General features: G+C 42.6%; 1 protein-coding gene across 3 annotated transcripts in view; it reads left to right on the forward strand.

Moving 5' to 3' along the window:
* Positions 1-19,688, forward strand: part of ttbk2a (tau tubulin kinase 2a) — a 110,010-nt gene that overhangs the window by 65,957 nt on the left and 24,365 nt on the right. For all 3 annotated transcript variants that reach the window (XM_061896270.1, XM_061896272.1, XM_061896271.1), the window contains exons 11-13: positions 2,222-2,429; positions 2,494-2,720; positions 7,193-7,718. In XM_061896270.1, coding sequence (XP_061752254.1) covers positions 2,222-2,429; positions 2,494-2,720; positions 7,193-7,718 — 961 coding nt within the window. The remainder of the gene's footprint in view (positions 1-2,221; positions 2,430-2,493; positions 2,721-7,192; positions 7,719-19,688) is intronic.

Raw genomic sequence — 19,688 nt, forward strand, 5'->3', positions numbered from 1 at the left:
ACAGTACAGTACATATTCTGTACAATTGACCACTAAATGGTAACACCCCAATAAGTTTGTCAACATGTTTAAGTCGGGTCATGTGACCGCCTGGCTCTGTTTGATTGGTCCAACGTCACCAGTGACTGCATGTGATTGGTGAAACGCAGGCATGTGTAGATTCTACTTTGAATGTATGTCATAAACCAAAACAAACATTAATAGATCGATAAAAAAAAGTAGCGAGTAGCGAGCTGAATGTAGATAAATGGAATGGAGTAAAAGTAGCGTTTCTTCTCTATAAATATACTCAAGTAAAAGTAAAAGTATGTTGCATAAAAACTACTCGTAGAAGTACAATTTATCCCAAAAGTTACTCAAGTAAATGTAACGGAGTAAATATAGCGCGTTACTACCCACCTCTGCTTATATCCCAGCATGCACCACGGGCTTCTTCTTCTACGAGGGAAAAGGAATCGGTGGCTGCTTACCGTAGTTGCGAGACCTCTTGTGGCTCAATATTGGTCCATATATAAGGCGCACCGGATTATAAGGCGCACTGTCAGCTTTTTGCGAAAATTTGAGGTTTTTAGGTGCGCCTTATAGTGCGGAAAATACGGTACCTTGGTTGCCATTGATGAGGTCACCTAGGTAGGTGACCTCATCTTTCCTGGTGATGACACTGTCACCCACTTTAATAGGGAAGTCTCTGACTTTCTTAAAGGGGAACATTATCACAATTTCTGAAGGCTTAAAACCTATAAAAATCAGTTCCCAGTGGCTTATTTTATTGTTCGAAGTTTTTCTCAAAATTTTACCCATCACGCAATATCCCGAAAAACAGCTTCAAAATGCCTGATTTTTACCATCAGTATATCCACCCGTCCGTTATCCTGTGACGTCACAGCGTGACCACACAGAAACAAACATGGCGGATAGCACAGAAAGGTACAGCATAGTAGCTCGGATTCAGACTCGGATTTCAGCGGCGTAAGGGATTCAACAGATTACGCATGTATTGAAACGGATGGTTGGAGTATGGAGGTAGGTAGCGAAAATGAAATTGAAGAAGAAACCGAAGCTATTGAGCCATATCACGACAGACAGCGGCACGGGAGGAAGCGCGGACGAATTTGGCGATTGCCTTCTAACCAACGATTGGTATGTGTTTGTTTGGCATTAAATGTGGGTGGAGGGAAAGGCTGGATGCAAATATAACTACAAATGAGGCATAATGATGCAATATGTACATACAGATAGCCTAAATAGCATGCTAGCATCGCCTAGCTTGCAGTCATGCCGTGACCAAATATGTCTGATTAGCACACTCCAGGTGCATGTCTTTGGAAGTGGGAGGAAGCCGGAGTACCTGGAGAGAACCCACGCGTTCACGGGGAGAACATGCAAACTCCACACAGAAAGATCCCGAGCCCGGATTTGAACCCAGGACTGCAGGACCTTCGTATTGTGAGGCAGACGCACTAACCCGGTTGATTGGCAACACTAAATGGTCCCTAGTGTGTGAGTGTGAGCGTGAATGTTGTCTGTCTATCGGTGTTGGCCCTGCGATGAGGTGGCGACTTGTCCAGGGTGTACCCCGCCTTCCGCTCGATTGTAGCTGAGATAGGCGCCAGCGCCCCCCGCCACCCCGTAAGGGAGAAAGCGGTAGTAAATGGATGGATGGATAGCACACTCCACATAAGTCAATAATGTCAACAAAACTCACCTTTGTGATTTCGTTCGTTGACTTTATTGTTGGAAATGCATCTGCTTTGAGTGTCGCAGGAATATCCCCACATCCTTGCCATCTTTGTTGTAGCACAGTGGGACTTTCGCATCTTTTGGCCGCCGTTGCAACTTGAATCCGTCCCTGTTGGTGTTGTTACAGCCTCCGACAACACACCCATGAGGCATGATGTCTCCAAGGTGCCGGAAAACAGTCGAAAAAACGGAAAATAACAGAGCTGATTGGACTTGGTGCGTGTAATGTGTTTGAGAAAATGGCAGGTTGCTTCACAATTGAAAGGCGTTTAAATCGCCAAATTCACCCTTTTAGAGTTCGGAAATGGGTTAAAAAAACATATGGTCTTTTTTCTGCAACATCAAGGTATTTATTGAGGCTTACATAGGTTTGGTGATAATGTTCCCCTTTGAGGTTGACAATTGTCCTGCGGGGCCATTAAAAAATAACAGACTTGACACCCCTGGCCTAATTGGTCTTTTGTTCCCTTTTCTTGCCCAGAATGGCGAACGCCTCCCTGATTCCCGGCGACTTACTGAAGGAGAACACGGAGGAGGTTCTGCAGGACGAGCAGCTCAGCGACGTGGAGAACAACGCCGCCCCCGTACGTCTGCCCGGTTCTCCCAGCCACCCCCCTCGCACCCAGGAGGCCGACGTGTGGGAGGAACTGGACCGCAACCGCAACCGAATCCGAACAGCGCTGTGGAAGGTGGGCGGTGGACTTTTGCTCATGATTCCCGTAATGGACGCGTGCTAACTGACTGATCCCACAGGCCGCCGCGGAGGAGGAGCACAGCAACGACCCGCAGGCCAACCAAGGACATCAAGGCCCCTACGTGGGACCAAGTCTGGGCTCGCCGGTCAAAATGCCGTCGGAGGTGGCGGCCTCAGACCGCGAGGGCCCCCTGCTGAGGAAGCTTCGCAACATCCACAGCTTCGAGCTGGAGAAGAGACTCGGCCTGGAGTCCAAACCGAATCCGGAACGCTTCCTGGAGGCTTGGTACGTGCCAGATACGAAACGCTTTATTCGTCATGACAACACCATTTGTTTACACTCAACCCGTCCGAGGAAATAACGCAGGGAGGCCGGACAGGAAGCTGACGGGTCGCCAAATGTAAAAAATGGGATAACGAAAAGCACGAGGAGGGAGGAGGGATGCAAAAAAAACGAAAAAGCCACTCCAAACTGGGCTCCTGTAGGGGATGCAGTGTGGGACTAGACCAGGGGTCGGCAACCCAAAATGTTGAAAGAGCCATATTGGACCGAAAATACTCAAAAAAATCTGTTAGGAGCTGCAAAAAATTAAAAGCCTTATATAAGTGTTATAATGAAGGCAACACTTGATGTAAGTGTCTATATTAGCTATAATAGCCTACTATCAAAAAGACTGTAAAAGTCTTATATAAGTGTTATAATGATGTAAGTGTCTATATTAGCCTACTATCAAAATGACTTTAAAAGTCTTATATAGGTGTTATAATGAAGGCAACACATGATGTAAGTGTCTATATTAGCTTACTATTAAAATGACTTTAAAAGTGTTATATAAGTGTGATAATGAAGGCAACACATGATGTAAGTGTCTATATTAGCTATAATAGTCTACTATCAAAAAGACTGTAAAAGTTTTGTATAAGTGTTATAATGAAGGCAACACACGATGAAAGTGTCTATATTAGCTTACTATTAAAATGACTTTAAAAGTGTTATATAAGTGTGATAATGAAGGCAACACATGATGTAAGTGTCTATATTAGCTATAATAGTCTACTATCAAAAAGACTGTAAAAGTTTTGTATAAGTGTTATAATGAAGGCAACACACGATGAAAGTGTCTATATTAGCTTACTATTAAAATGACTTTAAAAGTGTTATATAAGTGTGATAATGAAGGCAACACATGATGTAAGTGTCTATATTAGCTATAATAGTCTACTATCAAAATGACTTTAAAAGTCTTACATAAGTGTTATAATGAAGACAACACATGATGTAAGTGTCTATATTAGCCTACTATCAAAATGACTTTAAAAGTCTTATATAAGTGTTAAAATTAAGGCAACACATGATGTAAGTGTTTATATTAGCTATAATAGTCTACTATCAAAATGACTTTAAAAGTCTTATATACGTGTTATAATGAAGACAACACATGATGTAAGTGTCTATGTTAGCTATAACAGTCTACTATCAAAATAACTTTAAAAGTCCTATATAGGTGTTATAATGAAGACAACACATGATGTAAGTGTCTATGTTAGCTATAACAGTCTACTATCAAAATAACTTTAAAAGTCCTATATAGGTGTTATAATGAAGGCAACACACGATGAAAGTGTCTATATTAGCTTACTATTAAAATGACTTTAAAAGTGTTATATAAGTGTGATAATGAAGGCAACACATGATGTAAGTGTCTATATTAGCTATAATAGTCTACTATCAAAATGACTTTAAAAGTCTTACATAAGTGTTATAATGAAGACAACACATGATGTAAGTGTCTATATTAGCCTACTATCAAAATGACTTTAAAAGTCTTATATAAGTGTTAAAATTAAGGCAACACATGATGTAAGTGTTTATATTAGCTATAATAGTCTACTATCAAAATGACTTTAAAAGTCTTATATACGTGTTATAATGAAGACAACACATGATGTAAGTGTCTATGTTAGCTATAACAGTCTACTATCAAAATAACTTTAAAAGTCCTATATAGGTGTTATAATGAAGACAACACATGATGTAAGTGTCTATGTTAGCTATAACAGTCTACTATCAAAATAACTTTAAAAGTCCTATATAGGTGTTATAATGAAGGCAACACATGATGTAAGTGTCTATATTAGCTATAATAGTCTACTATCAAAATAACTTTAAAAGTCCTATATAGGTGTTATAATGAAGGCAACACATGCTGTAAGTGTCTATATTAGCTATATTACCCTACTATCAAAATTACTTTAAAAATCTTATATAAGTGTTATAAATAAGGCAACACATGATGTAAGTGTTTATATTAGCTATAATAACCTACTATCAAAATGACTTTAAAAGTCTTATATAAGTGTTAAAATGAAGACAACACATGATGTAAGTGTCTATATTAGCTATAATAGTCTACTATCAAAATGACTTTAAAAGTCTTATATAAGTGCTATAATGAAGACAACACATGATGTAAGTGTCTACATTAGCTATAATAGTCTACTATCAAAATAACTTTAAAAGTCCTATATAGGTGTTATAATGAAGGCAACACATGATGTAAGTGTCTATATTAGCTATAATAGTCTACTATCAAAATGACTTTAAAAGTCTTATATAAGTGCTATAATGAAGACAACACATGATGTAAGTGTCTATATTAGCTATAATAGTCTACTATCAAAATAACTTTAAAAGTCCTATATAGGTGTTATAATGAAGGCAACACATGATGTAAGTGTCTATATTAGCTATAATAGTCTACTATCAAAATGACTTTAAAAGTCTTATATACGTGTTATAATGAAGACAACACATGATGTAAGTGTCTATATTAGCTATAATAGTCTACTATCAAAATGACTTTAAAAGTCTTATATACGTGTTATAATGAAGACAACACATGATGTAAGTGTCTATATTAGCTATAATAGTCTACTATCAAAATGACTTTAAAAGTCTTATATACGTGTTATAATGAAGACAACACATGATGTAAGTGGCTATGTTAGCTATAATAGTCTACTATCAAAATGACTTTAAAAGTCTTATATACGTGTTATAATGAAGACAACACATGATGTAAGTGTCTATATTAGCTATAATAGTCTACTATCAAAATGACTTTAAAAGTCTTATATACGTGTTATAATGAAGGCAACACATGATGTAAGTGTCTATATTAGCTATAATAGCCTACTATCAAAATGACTTTAAAAGTCTTATATACGTGTTATAATGAAGACAACACATGATGTAAGTGTCTATATTAGCTATAATAGCCTACTATCAAAAGGACTTTAATAGTCTTATATAAGTGTTATAATGAAGGCAACACATGGTGTAAGTGTCTATATTAGCTATATTAGCCTACTATCAAAAGGACTTTAATAGTCTTATATAAGTGTTATAATGAAGACAACACAAGATGTAAGTGTCTATATTAGCTATAATAGCCTACTATCAAAGGCTGACGCAAATCTTCGTTGACAGAAATGTTGTAACTAGATTTTTAATCTCCACATTTTTGCAACATTGGAAATCATTAGTAAAATGGAGGCTTCTCACAGGATGAGATAACTTTTGGGAATTACTACTTCACAATTACCAAAGGTATAGACGTGTGTGTCCAAGTTTAAGGAAACAGCAGACTGTCTTCTTCTCATGGATCTATAACAGTCTTTGCAAGCTGGGTAACATTTGCTGTGGTCAACTACGAGAAATGCAGCCAATATTACACACAGATGATGTGTCATTAGGCATGCAAATATACATTAAATACACAGAGGACATAAGTAAAGGAAAATAAAATATAGCTACAAACGAGGCATAATGATGCAATATCTACATACATCTAGCCTGAATAGCATGTTAGCATCGATTAGCTTGCAGTCATGGATTGACTGACAAGTCAATAACATCAACAAAGCTCACTTTTGTGCAATCATGCATTTCTGAGCTAAATTGCAAGATGGATCACATCATAGAGATTGAATTTGAGAGAGCCCTTAAACTGGACAAAGAACAGACAAGCCATTGTTATGTCTGTTCGCGAAAAACAAACACCCTAATCTATGATTTGACTCCCTCGAATGGCCTTGAGGACCAGGCTGTTCTGAAAACACCCCCGAGGACACCTCAATGACGGACGCTTTTGACCTCCCTCCCTTCTCAACGACACCTGGAGTCGAACTTTTTCCAGAAACGGCCTCAGTCTACAAATACATTACACCATCACACCCGAGACAATTGGGCACACACGCACACACCTCCCCACACCCACTCCACACCTTCACCACTGCTTGTTTTTCCCTTCAGGGCCTTCCAACCCCACCCTCCGTGCGAGTTGTCGTGATTAAATGTAATGTGTTTTTAATTGATTGATACTTTTATTAGTAGATTGCACAGTACAGTACATATTCCGTACAATTGACCACTAAATGTTAACACCCCAATAAGTTTTTCAACTTGTTTAAGTCGGGGTCCACGTTAATCAATTCATTTGCATTGCAAATTCGTTTTTTTCCCTTGGACTCAGCCTGGACCCCATCCCCTTTGACTGATATTTTTTTACTCTTCCCCCCTTTCCCAATATCACCTTGTTCCCACCTTTTTAAAGGAGCGCCGTAAAAATGGCTGATCCGTTTGCTCTTAGTGGGACTGTGCCGAAAATATACTTTTCAGTTCTTATGTGTATTGTGCATGTTAAGAATTGACAATAAATCATTTCCATTTCCATTTCTTGTCCCTTCTGCCTTCAGCTCCACCAAGCAGGCGCTCGGCAACCGGCAGCAGCATCAGGAGGAGGAGGATGCCGCCGACGGGGAGGCGCCCCCTGCTGGCGAGCGCCGCGAGAGGGTGTGGCACTACGACGAGGAGTTCCGATCCGGCGGCGGGTCTCCCAAGCCGGCATCCCCCGCTTCTTTGGAGCACGGCGACGGTGCAGCGAGCAGCGGAGGCTTCGTGGCGCTCAATCTCAGCTCCGGCAGGCAGGACCTGGACTCGAGGGAGTGGGTGCTGGTGGAGCAGCCCGGCGGCTCGCCGGCAGCCAAGGCCGGCTCCAGCCCCTCGGACGAGGAGCCGGAGATTCTCCAGCCCGGGGAGCAGTCGCCCGGCTGGGAGCGGGGCATCCCGAGTCCGAGCAAAGCCAAGCAGGACAGCACGGCGTCCTCCAAAGGAAGTACAAAAGTGGACAAGCTGGAGCTCAGCGTGGGCCCTGCCGTGGCCCTGCCCCCCGTCACTCCCACCAGCCCTGGGGAAGCTCTGGCCGAGGGGGTCCTCACTCAGGTAAGAACCTTCCCTTTCCACATGTGTGATATGTCAGCATTTTACGCTGCTGAGTCAGCAATTTATCCCAATTGCTTGCCATAGTGAGAATTATAAAGCTTTAAGAATTCAATATGACACAAATGCACAGCTTTTATCCCAGAAAAGAGTTTATGACTTTTATTTGCATCATCTTTCATTTTATTTGATATCTTCCCCGCTTCTTTTTTATTTTCTTTGCAAGCAACACAACCTATGACACCTTTGCTCATCATACCACATTCCAAAGTCCTGCTCAGCCTGCGAGTCCACCTCAAACTGCCTTCGATTTTAGACTAGCAGCCATTTTCCATGGCGCTTGACCTCACTGGGGTCTGCTGGAGGCCGATCCCGGGTCGCACGTATTTCACCCTCAAACGAACTTCCTTTTGGAACGTGGGATGAAGCCGGACTACGCAAGGAAAACGTGAAAAGGACGGGATTCAAACCCTCGGGGTCCTGACTGTGAAGTGAAGGGAATTTCCGTATTTTTCAAATTATAAGTCGCAGTTTTTTTCATAGTTTGGCCAGGGGTGCGACTTATACTCAGGAGCGACTTATGTGTGAAATTATTAACACATTACTGTAAAATATCCAATAATATTATTTATCTCATTCACGTAAGAGACTAGACGTATAAGATTTCCTGGGATTTATGGATTAGGAGTGAGAGATAGTTTGGTAAAGGTATAGCATGTTCTATATGTTATAGTTATTTGAATGACTCTTACCATAATATGTTAGGTTAACATAGCAGTTGCTTATTTATGCCTCATATAACCTACACTTATTCAGCCTGTTCTTCACTATTCTTTATTTATTTTACAAACCCCATTTTCACATGAGTTAGGAAATTGTGTTAAATATAAATATAAACAGAATACAATGATTTGCAAATCCTTTTCAACCCATATTCAGTTAAATCCACTACAGAGACAAGATATCTGATGTTCAAACTCATAAAACTTCATTTTTTTTTGCAAATAATAATTAACTTAGAATTTCATGGCTGCAACACGTGCCAAAGTAGTTGGGAAAGGGCATGTTCACCACTGTGTTACATCACCTTTTCTTTTAACAGCACTCAATAAACGTTTGGGAACTGAGGAAACTAATTGTTGAAGCTTTGAAAGTGGAATTCTTTACCATTCTTGTTTTATGTACAGTTTAAGTTGTTCAACAGTCCGGGGTCTTGTTGTCGTATTTTACGCTTCATAACGCGCCACACATTTTCCATGGGAGACATGTCTGGACTGCGGGCGGGCCAGGAAAGTACCCGCGCTCTTTTACTACGAAGCCACGCTGTTGTAACACGTGGCTTGGCATTGTTTTGCTGAAATAAGCAGGGGCGTCCATGATAACGTTGCTTGGATGACAACATATGTTGCTCCAAAACCTGTATGTACCTTTCAGCATTAATGGTGCCTTCACAGATGTGTAAGTTACCCATGCCTTGGGCACTAATGCACCCCCATACCATCACACATGTTGGCTTCTGAACTTTGCGCCTACAATAATCCGGATGGTTATTTTCCTCTTTGTTCTGGAGGACACCACGTCTACAGTTTCCAAATCTAATTTGAAATGTGGACTCGTCAGACCACAGAACACTTTTCCACTTTGCATCAGTCCATCTTAGATGAGCTCGGGCCCAGCGAAGCCAGCGGCGTATCCGGGTGTTGTTGATAAATGGCTTTGGCTTTGCATAGTAGAGTTTTAACTTGCACTTACAGATGTAGCAACCAACTGTAGTTACTGACAGTGGTTTTATGAAGTGTTCCTGAGCCCACGTGGTGATGTCCTTTACACACCGATGTCGGTTTTTGATGCAGTACCGCCTGAGGGATCAAAGGTCCTTAATATCATGGCTTACGTGCAGTGATTTCTCCAGATTCTCTGAACCTTTTGATGATTTTACGGACCGTAGATGGTAAAATCCCTAAATTCCTTGCAATAGCTCGTTGAGAAATGTTGTTCTAAAACTGTTCGACAATTTGCTTACAAAGTGGTGACCTTCACCCCATCCTTGTTTGTGAATTACTTAGCATTTCATGGAAGCTGCTTTTATAGCCAATCATGGCACCCACCTGTTCCCAATTAGCCTGCACACCTGTGGGATGTTCCAAATAAGTGTTTGATGAGCATTCCTCAACTTTATCAGTATTTATTGCCACCTTTCCCAACTTCTTTGGCACGTGTTGCTGGCATCAAATCCTAAAGTTAATGATTATTTGCAAAAAAAAAAAAGTTTATCAGTTTGAACATCAAATATGTTGTCTTTGTAGCATATTCAACTGAATATGGCTTGAAAAGGATTTGCAAATCATTGTATTCTGTTTATATTTACATCTAACACAATTTCCCAACTCATATGGAAACGGGGTTTGTAGTTGAGACGAATATTTGTAGCAGGAAATATACTGCAAACAAACCTAGACTTTCTTTCATTAGCGTCACGATCAAATACGGTACTTAAAGGGGAACATTATCACAATTTCAAAAGGGTTAAAAACAATAAAAATCAGTTCCCAGTGGCTTGTTGTATTTTTTGAAGTTTTTTTCAAAATTTTCCCGGTCCCGGAATATCCCTAAATAAAGCCTTAAAGTGCCTTATTTTCGCTATCTTCGAAACCACTATCCATTTCCCGTCATACAGGGCTGCCAATGTAAACAAACAATGGGAATACCGCAGCAAGATATAGCGACATTAGCTCGGATTCAAACTCGGATTTCAGCGACTTAAGCGATTCAACAGATTACGCATGTATTGAAACAGATGGTTGGAGTATGAAAGTATTGAAGAAGAAACTGAAGCTATTGAGCGAATAGCTATTGACGCTATTCATAGCCATAGCATGGCCGAATAGCTGCGTTAGCATCACCGGTAAAATGTACGGACCAAACGATCAGGACTTTCGCATCTCGTGACACTGGAGCAACTTAAATCCGTCGATTGGTAAGTGTTTGTTTCGCATTAAATGTGGGTGGAAGTAAACGTAATATAGTTGCAAATGCATCTACAGGTTATCCATACATCTCTGTGCCATGTCTGCCTTAGCATCGCCGGTAAATAGCATGTTAGCATCGATTAGCGTAGCATGTTAGCATCGATTAGCTGGCAGTCAACATCAACAAAACTCACCTTTGTGATTTCGTTGACTTTATCGTTGCAAATGCATCTGCAGGTTATCCATACATCTCTGTTCCATGTCTGCTTTAGCACCGCCGGTAAATAGCATGTTAGCATCGATTAGCGTAGCATGTTAGCATCGATTAGCTGGCAGTCAACATCAACAAAACTCTCCTTTGTGATTTCGTTGACTTTATCGTTGCAAATGCATCTGCAGGTTATCCATACATCTCTGTGCCATGTCTGCCTTAGCATCGCCGGTAAATAGCATGTTAGCATCGATTAGCGTAGCATGTTAGCATCGATTAGCTGGCAGTCAACATCAACAAAACTCACTTTTGTGATTTCTGTGACTTTATCGTTGCAAATGCATCTGCAGGTTATCCATACATCTCTGTGCCATGTCTGCCTTAGCATCGCCGGTAAATAGCATGTTAGCATCGATTAGCGTAGCATGTTAGCATCGATTAGCTGGCAGTCAACATCAACAAAACTCACTTTTGTGATTTCTGTGACTTTATCGTTGCAAATGCATCTGCAGGTTATCCATACATCTCTGTGCCATGTCTGCCTTAGCATCGCCGGTAAATAGCATGTTAGCATTGATTAGCGTAGCATGTTAGCATCGATTAGCTGGCAGTCACGCCGCAACCAAATATGTCTGATTAGCACATAAGTCAACATCAACAAAACTCACATTTGTGATTTCGTTGACTTTATCGTTGCAAATGCATCTGCAGGTTATCCATACATCTCTGTGCCATGTCTGTCTTAGCATCGCCGGTCAAATGTGAAGACACTTTGGTACATTCAATGGGGGTCTGGCGGCAGACACTTTGGCATCTTGGGGCTAGTGGTGCAACTTGAATCCCTCCCTGTTAGTGTTGTTACACCCTCCGACAACACACCGTCGAGGCATGATGTCTCCAAGGTTCCAAAAAATAGTCAAAAAAACGGAAAATAACAGAGCTGAGACCCGGTGTTTGTAATGTGTTGAAAATGAAAATGCCGGGTGTGTTACCTCGGCGACGTCACATTCTGACGTCATCGCCTCCAGAGCGATTCACAGAAAGGCGTTTAATTCGCCAAAATTCACCCATTTAGAGTTCGGAAATCGGTCTTTTTTCTGCACCATCAAGGTATATATTGACGCTTGCATAGGTCTGCTGATAATGTTCCCCTTTAACCATGCACCTGCTTTGTTTAGTTTGTCAGTGTTTGGACACCCCAGCTGTATGTAATGTTGTCTGTTGTAAATATGTTACTGCCATGCAGGAACATCACAGGCTTGAGGCAGGGAGGCAAAGTAAAGGCAAGACAGGAGCAACCCAACAGGTAAAAAAGTAACGTGGATGTTTTTTACAGAAGTTCACCAAAAAGTGGAAAATGGTGTTAGTTGCATGTAGGAAGTGCAGTTCCTTCCGTGTGTGACATTGTGACTTTTCGTTTTAGGGTCTTGAGAGTAGGGACAGACAGCAGAGAGACCCTGAAGCCTATAGACAGAGGACAGAGACATATCAGCCACGCCCAAAAGTTCCGTCAAACAAAACTTTACGTTTCCAAGAAACGTGGTACAAGGACTTTCCTGGGCTACAGTACGACGCAGTACAGAAGGGGGTATTGTGTGTTTACTGCAGGGCGGTGAACCAGGACAAACCCAGACCGCTTTCTGTCAAATCCGAGCCTTCCTTTATCACTTCTGGATTTAAGAATTTGGAAAGAAGCTGTCGAAAACTTCAAAGCCCACGAAGATAGTCCTGCACACGGGCATGATGTCTCTGTGGTTGATGCAGGGTTGACCAGTGTTTTCTGTCAAATCCGAGCCTTCCTTTATCACTTCTGGATTTAAGAATTTGGAAAGAAGCTGTCGAAAACTTCAAAGCCCACGAAGATAGTCCTGCACACGGGCATGATGTCTCTGTGGCTGATGCAGGGTTGGCCAGTGTTTTCTGTCAAATCCGAGCCTTCCTTTATCACTTCTGGATTTAAGAATTTGGAAAGAAGCTGTCGAAAACTTCAAAGCCCACGAAGATAGTCCTGCACACGGGAATGATGTCTCTGTGGCCGATGCAGGGTTGACCAGTGTTTTCTGTCAAATCCGAGCCTCCCTTTATCACTTCTGGATTCAAGAATTTGGAAAGAAGCTGTCGAAAACTTTAAAGCCCACGAAGATAGTCCTGCACACGGGCATGATGTCTCTGTGGCTGATGCAGGGTTGACCAGTGTTTTCTGTCAAATCCGAGCCTCCCTTTATCACTTCTGGATTTAAGAATTTGGAAAGAAGCTGTCGAAAACTTCAAAGCCCACGAAGATAGTCCTGCACACGGGCATGATGTCTCTGTGGCCGATGCAGGGTTGACCAGTGTTTTCTGTCAAATCCGAGCCTTCCTTTATCACTTCTGGATTTAAGAATATGGAAAGAAGCTGTCGAAAACTTCAAAGCCCACGAAGATAGTCCTGCACACGGGCATGATGTCTCTGTGGCTGATGCAGGGTTGACCAGTGTTTTCTGTCAAATCCGAGCCTTCCTTTATCACTTCTGGATTTAAGAATATGGAAAGAAGCTGTCGAAAACTTCAAAGCCCACGAAGATAGTCCTGCACACGGGCATGATGTCTCTGTGGCTGATGCAGGGTTGACCAGTGTTTTCTGTCAAATCCGAGCCTTCCTTTATCACTTCTGGATTTAAGAATTTGGAAAGAAGCTGTCGAAAACTTCGAAGCCCACGAAGATAGTCCTGCACACGGGCATGATGTCTCTGTGGCCGATGCACGGTTGACCAGTGTTTTCTGTCAAATCCGAGCCTTCCTTTATCACTTCTGGATTTAAGAATTTGGAAAGAAGCTGTCGAAAACTTCAAAGCCCACGAAGATAGTCCTGCACACGGGCATGATGTCTCTGTGGCTGATGCAGGGTTGACCAGTGTCAAATCCGAGCCTTCCTTTATCACTTCTGGATTTAAGAATTTGGAAAGAAGCTGTCGAAAACTTCAAAGCCCACGAAGATAGTCCTGCACACGGGCATGATGTCTCTGTGGCTGATGCAGGGTTGACCAGTGTTTTCTGTCAAATCCCAGCCTTCCTTTATCACTTCTGGATTTAAGAATTTGGAAAGAAGCTGTCGAAAACTTCAAAGCCCACGAAGATAGTCCTGCACACGGGCATGATGTCTCTGTGGCTGATGCACGGTTGACCAGTGTTTTCTGTCAAATCCAAGCCTTTCTTTATCACTTCTGGATTTAAGAATTTGGAAAGAAGCTGTCGAAAACTTCAAAGCCCACGAAGATAGTCCTGCACACGGGCATGATGTCTCTGTGGCTGATGCAGGGTTGACCAGTGTTTTCTGTCAAATCCGAGCCTTCCTTTATCACTTCTGGATTTAAGAATTTGGAAAGAAGCTGTCGAAAACTTCAAAGCCCACGAAGATAGTCCTGCACACGGGCATGATGTCTCTGTGGCTGATGCAGGGTTGACCAGTGTTTTCTGTCAAATCCGAGCCTTCCTTTATCACTTCTGGATTTAAGAATTTGGAAAGAAGCTGTCGAAAACTTCAAAGCCCACGAAGATAGTCCTGCACACGGGCATGATGTCTCTGTGGCCGATGCAGGGTTGACCAGTGTTTTCTGTCAAATCCAAGCCTTCCTTTATCACTTCTGGATTTAAGAATTTGGAAAGAAACTGTCGAAAACTTCAAAGCCCACGAAGATAGTTCTGCACACGGGCATGATGTCTCTGTGGCTGATGCAGGGTTGACCAGTGTTTTCTGTCAAATCCGAGCCTTCCTTTATCACTTCTGGATTTAAGAATTTGGAAAGAAGCTGTCGAAAACTTCAAAGCCCACGAAGATAGTCCTGCACACGGGCATGATGTCTCTGTGGCCGATGCAGGGTTGACCAGTGTTTTCTGTCAAATCCGAGCCTTCCTTTATCACTTCTGGATTTAAGAATTTGGAAAGAAGCTGTCGAAAACTTCAAAGCCCACGAAGATAGTCCTGCACACGGGCATGATGTCTCTGTGGCTGATGCAGGGTTGACCAGTGTTTTCTGTCGAATCCAAGCCTTCCTTTATCACTTCTGGATTTAAGAATTTGGAAAGAAGCTGTCGAAAACTTCAAAGCCCACGAAGATAGTCCTGCACACGGGCGTGATGTCTCTGTGGCCGATGCAGGGTTGACCAGTGTTTTCTGTCAAATCCGAGCCTTCCTTTATCACTTCTGGATTTAAGAATTTGGAAAGAAGCTGTCGAAAACTTCAAAGCCCACGAAGATAGTCCTGCACACGGGCATGATGTCTCTGTGGCTGATGCAGGGTTGACCAGTGTTTTCTGTCAAATCCGAGCCTTCCTTTATCACTTCTGGATTTAAGAATTTGGAAAGAAGCTGTCGAAAACTTCAAAGCCCACGAAGATAGTCCTGCACACGGGCATGATGTCTCAGTGGCCGATGCAGGGTTGACCAGTGTTTTGGCAAAGCAACAAGCAGACAGCCTTGAGAGGGCAGAAGTTGAGCTGACAGGACTAGATAGTACAATCCCTCTGATTGATCAGCACTTAGTGTTGAGTGCTGGGGTAAGGGGCAAAAACTTCACTGGGGTCTTCAGGTGGGCACCCCTCTTCATTGGTGTTTCGTTGATAGACCCAAGACACTTGCGGAGAGCTCAACAGCGACATCTGGCGTCCCAGGTGGGCCCTTCTCTGCCTTGACTCTTAGATGTCATTTTGCAGCCCAGTTGGGTCCTTTCTCTTGATCCATATTCATTTGCTACTTCCTTCGATGGAATCCGACAGCGATTCGACAGCCCACCGGAAGGCCTGACCTCTGACTCCCATTCCTTTCAGAAGCTTGGTTGTGGACGTGGCAACGAAGCATCTACACCCAACTTCAACTGAAAGTACTCGGCTGGATCGGCTGTGAATGTCCGCTTACCTCAGTTGTTTGTGCTCACATGTTCACCAACTGCTGATTCCCGACGCAACAATGAACAGTCTTTTGGGAGGTTGACCACAAAACCAAGTCTGGCCTGAAGGTGGTTGTAATGCGCTTTGACGGGAAGATGAGTTTCTGGTCTAAGTTCACCTGCATTTACCAGTCCCAGGCAGAGTCCAGAAGGGTTGCCTGCACCCTTGCCGATGGTTTTACTGGGAGTTGTCCTGCTCTTACGAACGGAGTGGTGATTGAGTGACTACGAATCGGGGGAGGGAGCGCCTTGTTGGGATTTCTTCTTTCTTCCAGCGTGATCGCCAGTTGTCTAAACACCTGGTTGTGCCTCCAGGTGTAGCGCCCTTGAGACAAACTGGTTTTGATTATAACAGTAGTTTGTATCAACTCTCGAAAGACAGGGCTGAGGATGATGTCGTTTTAGCCGAATGGTCGCAGAGCTCCCAGGACGAGTACCTCAGTCCACAGATCAAATTAAATCCTGTTCACCATGAACAACAGTATTCTTGGCGGACTAACTGACAGAATCAGACTTGTACCGGTTTTTCGGTATGCAGTTATTTCAGATTCAACACATCAGGACCGAGAGACAGTCCGTCTCCTCATAGCTAGTCCTTTGGAATTCCGCATCCCGAAGTGGATTTTTTTTTTTTGGGTGGACAAGAAGTGTGATTTGACATAATTAGTTTTAAGAACTGTGGAAAACATGCGGAATTTCATAAGAACATCGTGGAAAATTAGTAGATTAAGGTTCCCAGGGCTGAAAAAGTTAGCACATCTCGGACCCCTCGACTTCCATTCGGTATTTCCAAACAATAAGACTAATTGAATCATGTCATGGCTGACATATGCATTGGAATGAAGAGCTGGAGCTCTGAGCTTTAGGTTCAAGACTCTACCTTTTTGTTTACGATAAAACAAGAAGCTAAACAATTTTAAATATTAAATTTTTTTTATTTCTTGGAAATGAGTTGACTTTTTTGCAGACACGTTTTAGTTTTTACCATCAAAGGTTATTTGAAATAATAGAAGACACAGTTATCAAGGTTTTATGCTGCCGGTGCTGATACTGATCATTTATGAATGAGATTGGCTGATATCAATACGATACCAATAACATTACTAAATGTTACATTTATCAATTTATTTATGGTGAGTGCTATCGACAATTGACCAATATCAACACGATATTATCAAATAGTTTCTTATTATCACACTGTTAATTACAAACCCTGTTTCCATTTGAGTTGGGAAATTGTGTTAGATGTCCCACATCTGGGATCCCCCCCAAGGTTTCTCATTGTCATCCCATTGGTTTGAGTTTTTTTCTTGCCCCGATGTGGGATCTGAGGCGAGGATGTCGTTGTGGTTTGTGCAGCCCTTTGAGACACTTGTGATTTAGGGCTATATAAATAAACATTGATTGATTGACAAGGCATTTCAAGGCATTAAGAAGAAGGCGTTTGCCTGTGTTGTGTCGACAATGACCTGCAGCCCCGTGAATAGTTCCTTGGTTTGTATTCTGTGTCAAAGAGGAACTTCTCAGACTAAACTTTCCCATGCATGATTTACGAGGTCAAACCAATGGCGGGGCAACTAATATGCCAGGGATGGCATATTTTTAGTTATCTCTGGTTTCTGCATTACGGCAAGAAAGTGTACATTGTTCTTGAAAATGACAGCCAAAAAGTGTTTCCTTTATGTAAAGATCTTCCCAGTAAGGTATATTCAGGTTTATTCAGGTGTACTGGAGAGGAGGCTACGCCGGATAGTCCAGCCTCGGATTCAGGAGGAACAGTGTGGTTTTCGTCCTGGTGGTGGAACTGTGGACCAGCTCTATACTCTGGGCAGGGTTCTTGAGGGTGCATGGGAGTTTGCCCAACCAGTCTACATGTGCTTTGTGGACTTGGAGAAGGCATTGGACCGTGTCCCTCGGGAAGTCCTGTGGGGAGTGCTCAGAGAGTATGGGGTATTGGACTGTCTTATTGTGGCGGTCCACTCCCTGTATGATCAGTGTCAGACCTTGGTCCGCATTGCCGGCAGTAAGTCGAACACATTTCCAGTGAGGGTTGGACTCCGCCAAGGCTGTCCTTTGTCACCCATTCTGTTCATAACTTTCATGGACAGAATTTCTAGGCGCAGTCAAGGCGTTGAGGGGTTCCGGTTTGGTAACCGCAGGATTAGGTCTCTGCTTTTTGCAGATGATGTGGTCCTGATGGCTTCATCTGGCCGGGATCTTCAGCTCTCGCTGGATCGGTTCGCAGCCGAGTGTGAAGCGACCGGAATGAGAATCAGCACCTCCAAGTCCGAGTCCATGGCTCTCGCCCGGAAAAGGGTGGAATGCCATCTCCGGGTTGGGGAGGAGACCCTGCCCCAAGTGGAGGAGTTCAAGTACCTAGGAGTCTTGTTCACGAGTGGGGGAAGAGTGGATGGTGAGATCGACAGGCGGATCGGTGCGGCGTCTTCAGTAATGCGGACGTTGTACCGATCCGTTGTGGTGAAGAAGGAGCTGAGCCGGAAGGCAAAGCTCTCAATTTACCGGTCGATCTACGTTCCCATCCTCACCTATGGTCATGAGCTTTGGGTCATGACCGAAAGGATAAGATCACGGGTACAAGCGGCCCAAATGAGTTTCTCTCCCTTAGAGATAGGGTGAGAAGCTCTGCCATCCGGGAGGAACTCAAAGTAAAGCCGCTGCTCCTCCACATGGAGAGGAGCCAGATGAGGTGGTTCGGGCATCTGGTCAGGATGCCACCCGAACGCCTCCCTAGGGAGGTGTTTAGGGCACGTCCAGCTGGTAGGAGGCCACGGGGAAAACCCAGGACACGTTGGGAAGACTATGTCTCCCGGCTGGCCTGGGAACGCCTCGGGATCCCCCGGGAAGAGCTGGACGAAGTGGCTGGGGAGAGGGAAGTCTGGGTTTCCCTGCTTAGGCTGTTGCCCCCGCAACCCGACCTCGGATAAGCGGAAGATGATGGATGATGGATAGATGCACCGAAATGAAAATTTGTGGCCGAAGCCGAATAAAATTTAAACGCTTGGCCGAAGGCCGAATAATGAATGCAGTTTTTCACAATTTTTTTTATATTGCAAAAATAGCCTAGAAATATATTTAGACATGTTTTTCAAATAAAGTATTTTTTTATTGAATATTGACATTTTTTTAATATTCCAGTAGTCTTTACTTTTCAAAAAAAGCACAAAGTTTTTCATTTATATTAGGCCTTCAAACAAAACATGCATTCAAAAAAAAAATAAAGTGCATTAAAGTGGATAAACCCACAACAAATGAATTATTGTCCTTTTGGCAAAAGTCTGCTTAGCCACAGTAGATATGCTAATAATGTAAACAGAAGGCTCAAGTAAATCTCAATTAAGTGTGTGCTTGTAACCTCATACACTTATACAGGTAGCCTACACAACAGGCTAATAATGTAAACAGAAGGCCCCACTAAATCTCAATAAGTGTGTGCATGTAACCTCATACACTTATACAGGTACACAACATATCCCAACGTCACTGCACGTTGGTTGATTGCGTCACCGCGTCAAAAAATTGCGTCACACGCCACTATTCGGCCTTGTTTTTAACTCATTCCACCGAAGGCCGAATGTGGCTTTTTTTTGCCATATTCGGCCGAATATATTCGGTTACCGATTAATCGGTGCATCCCTAATATAAACCGCAGTAAGGAAGACAAGTGTAATTTGTCTTGAAAATGACAGCCAAAAAGTGTTTCCTTTATGTAAAGATCTTGTACATAAACCGTACTACAGCAAAAAAGTGTAAATTTGCCTTGAAAATGACAGCCAAAAAGTCTTTCCTTTAAGTAAAAATTGTGTATATAAACCGCAGTAAGGCAGAAGTGTAATTTTTCTTGAAAATG

This window comes from Nerophis ophidion, linkage group LG03, assembly GCF_033978795.1.
Source record: "Nerophis ophidion isolate RoL-2023_Sa linkage group LG03, RoL_Noph_v1.0, whole genome shotgun sequence".
In the NCBI taxonomy this organism is placed as follows: Eukaryota; Metazoa; Chordata; class Actinopteri; order Syngnathiformes; family Syngnathidae; genus Nerophis; species Nerophis ophidion.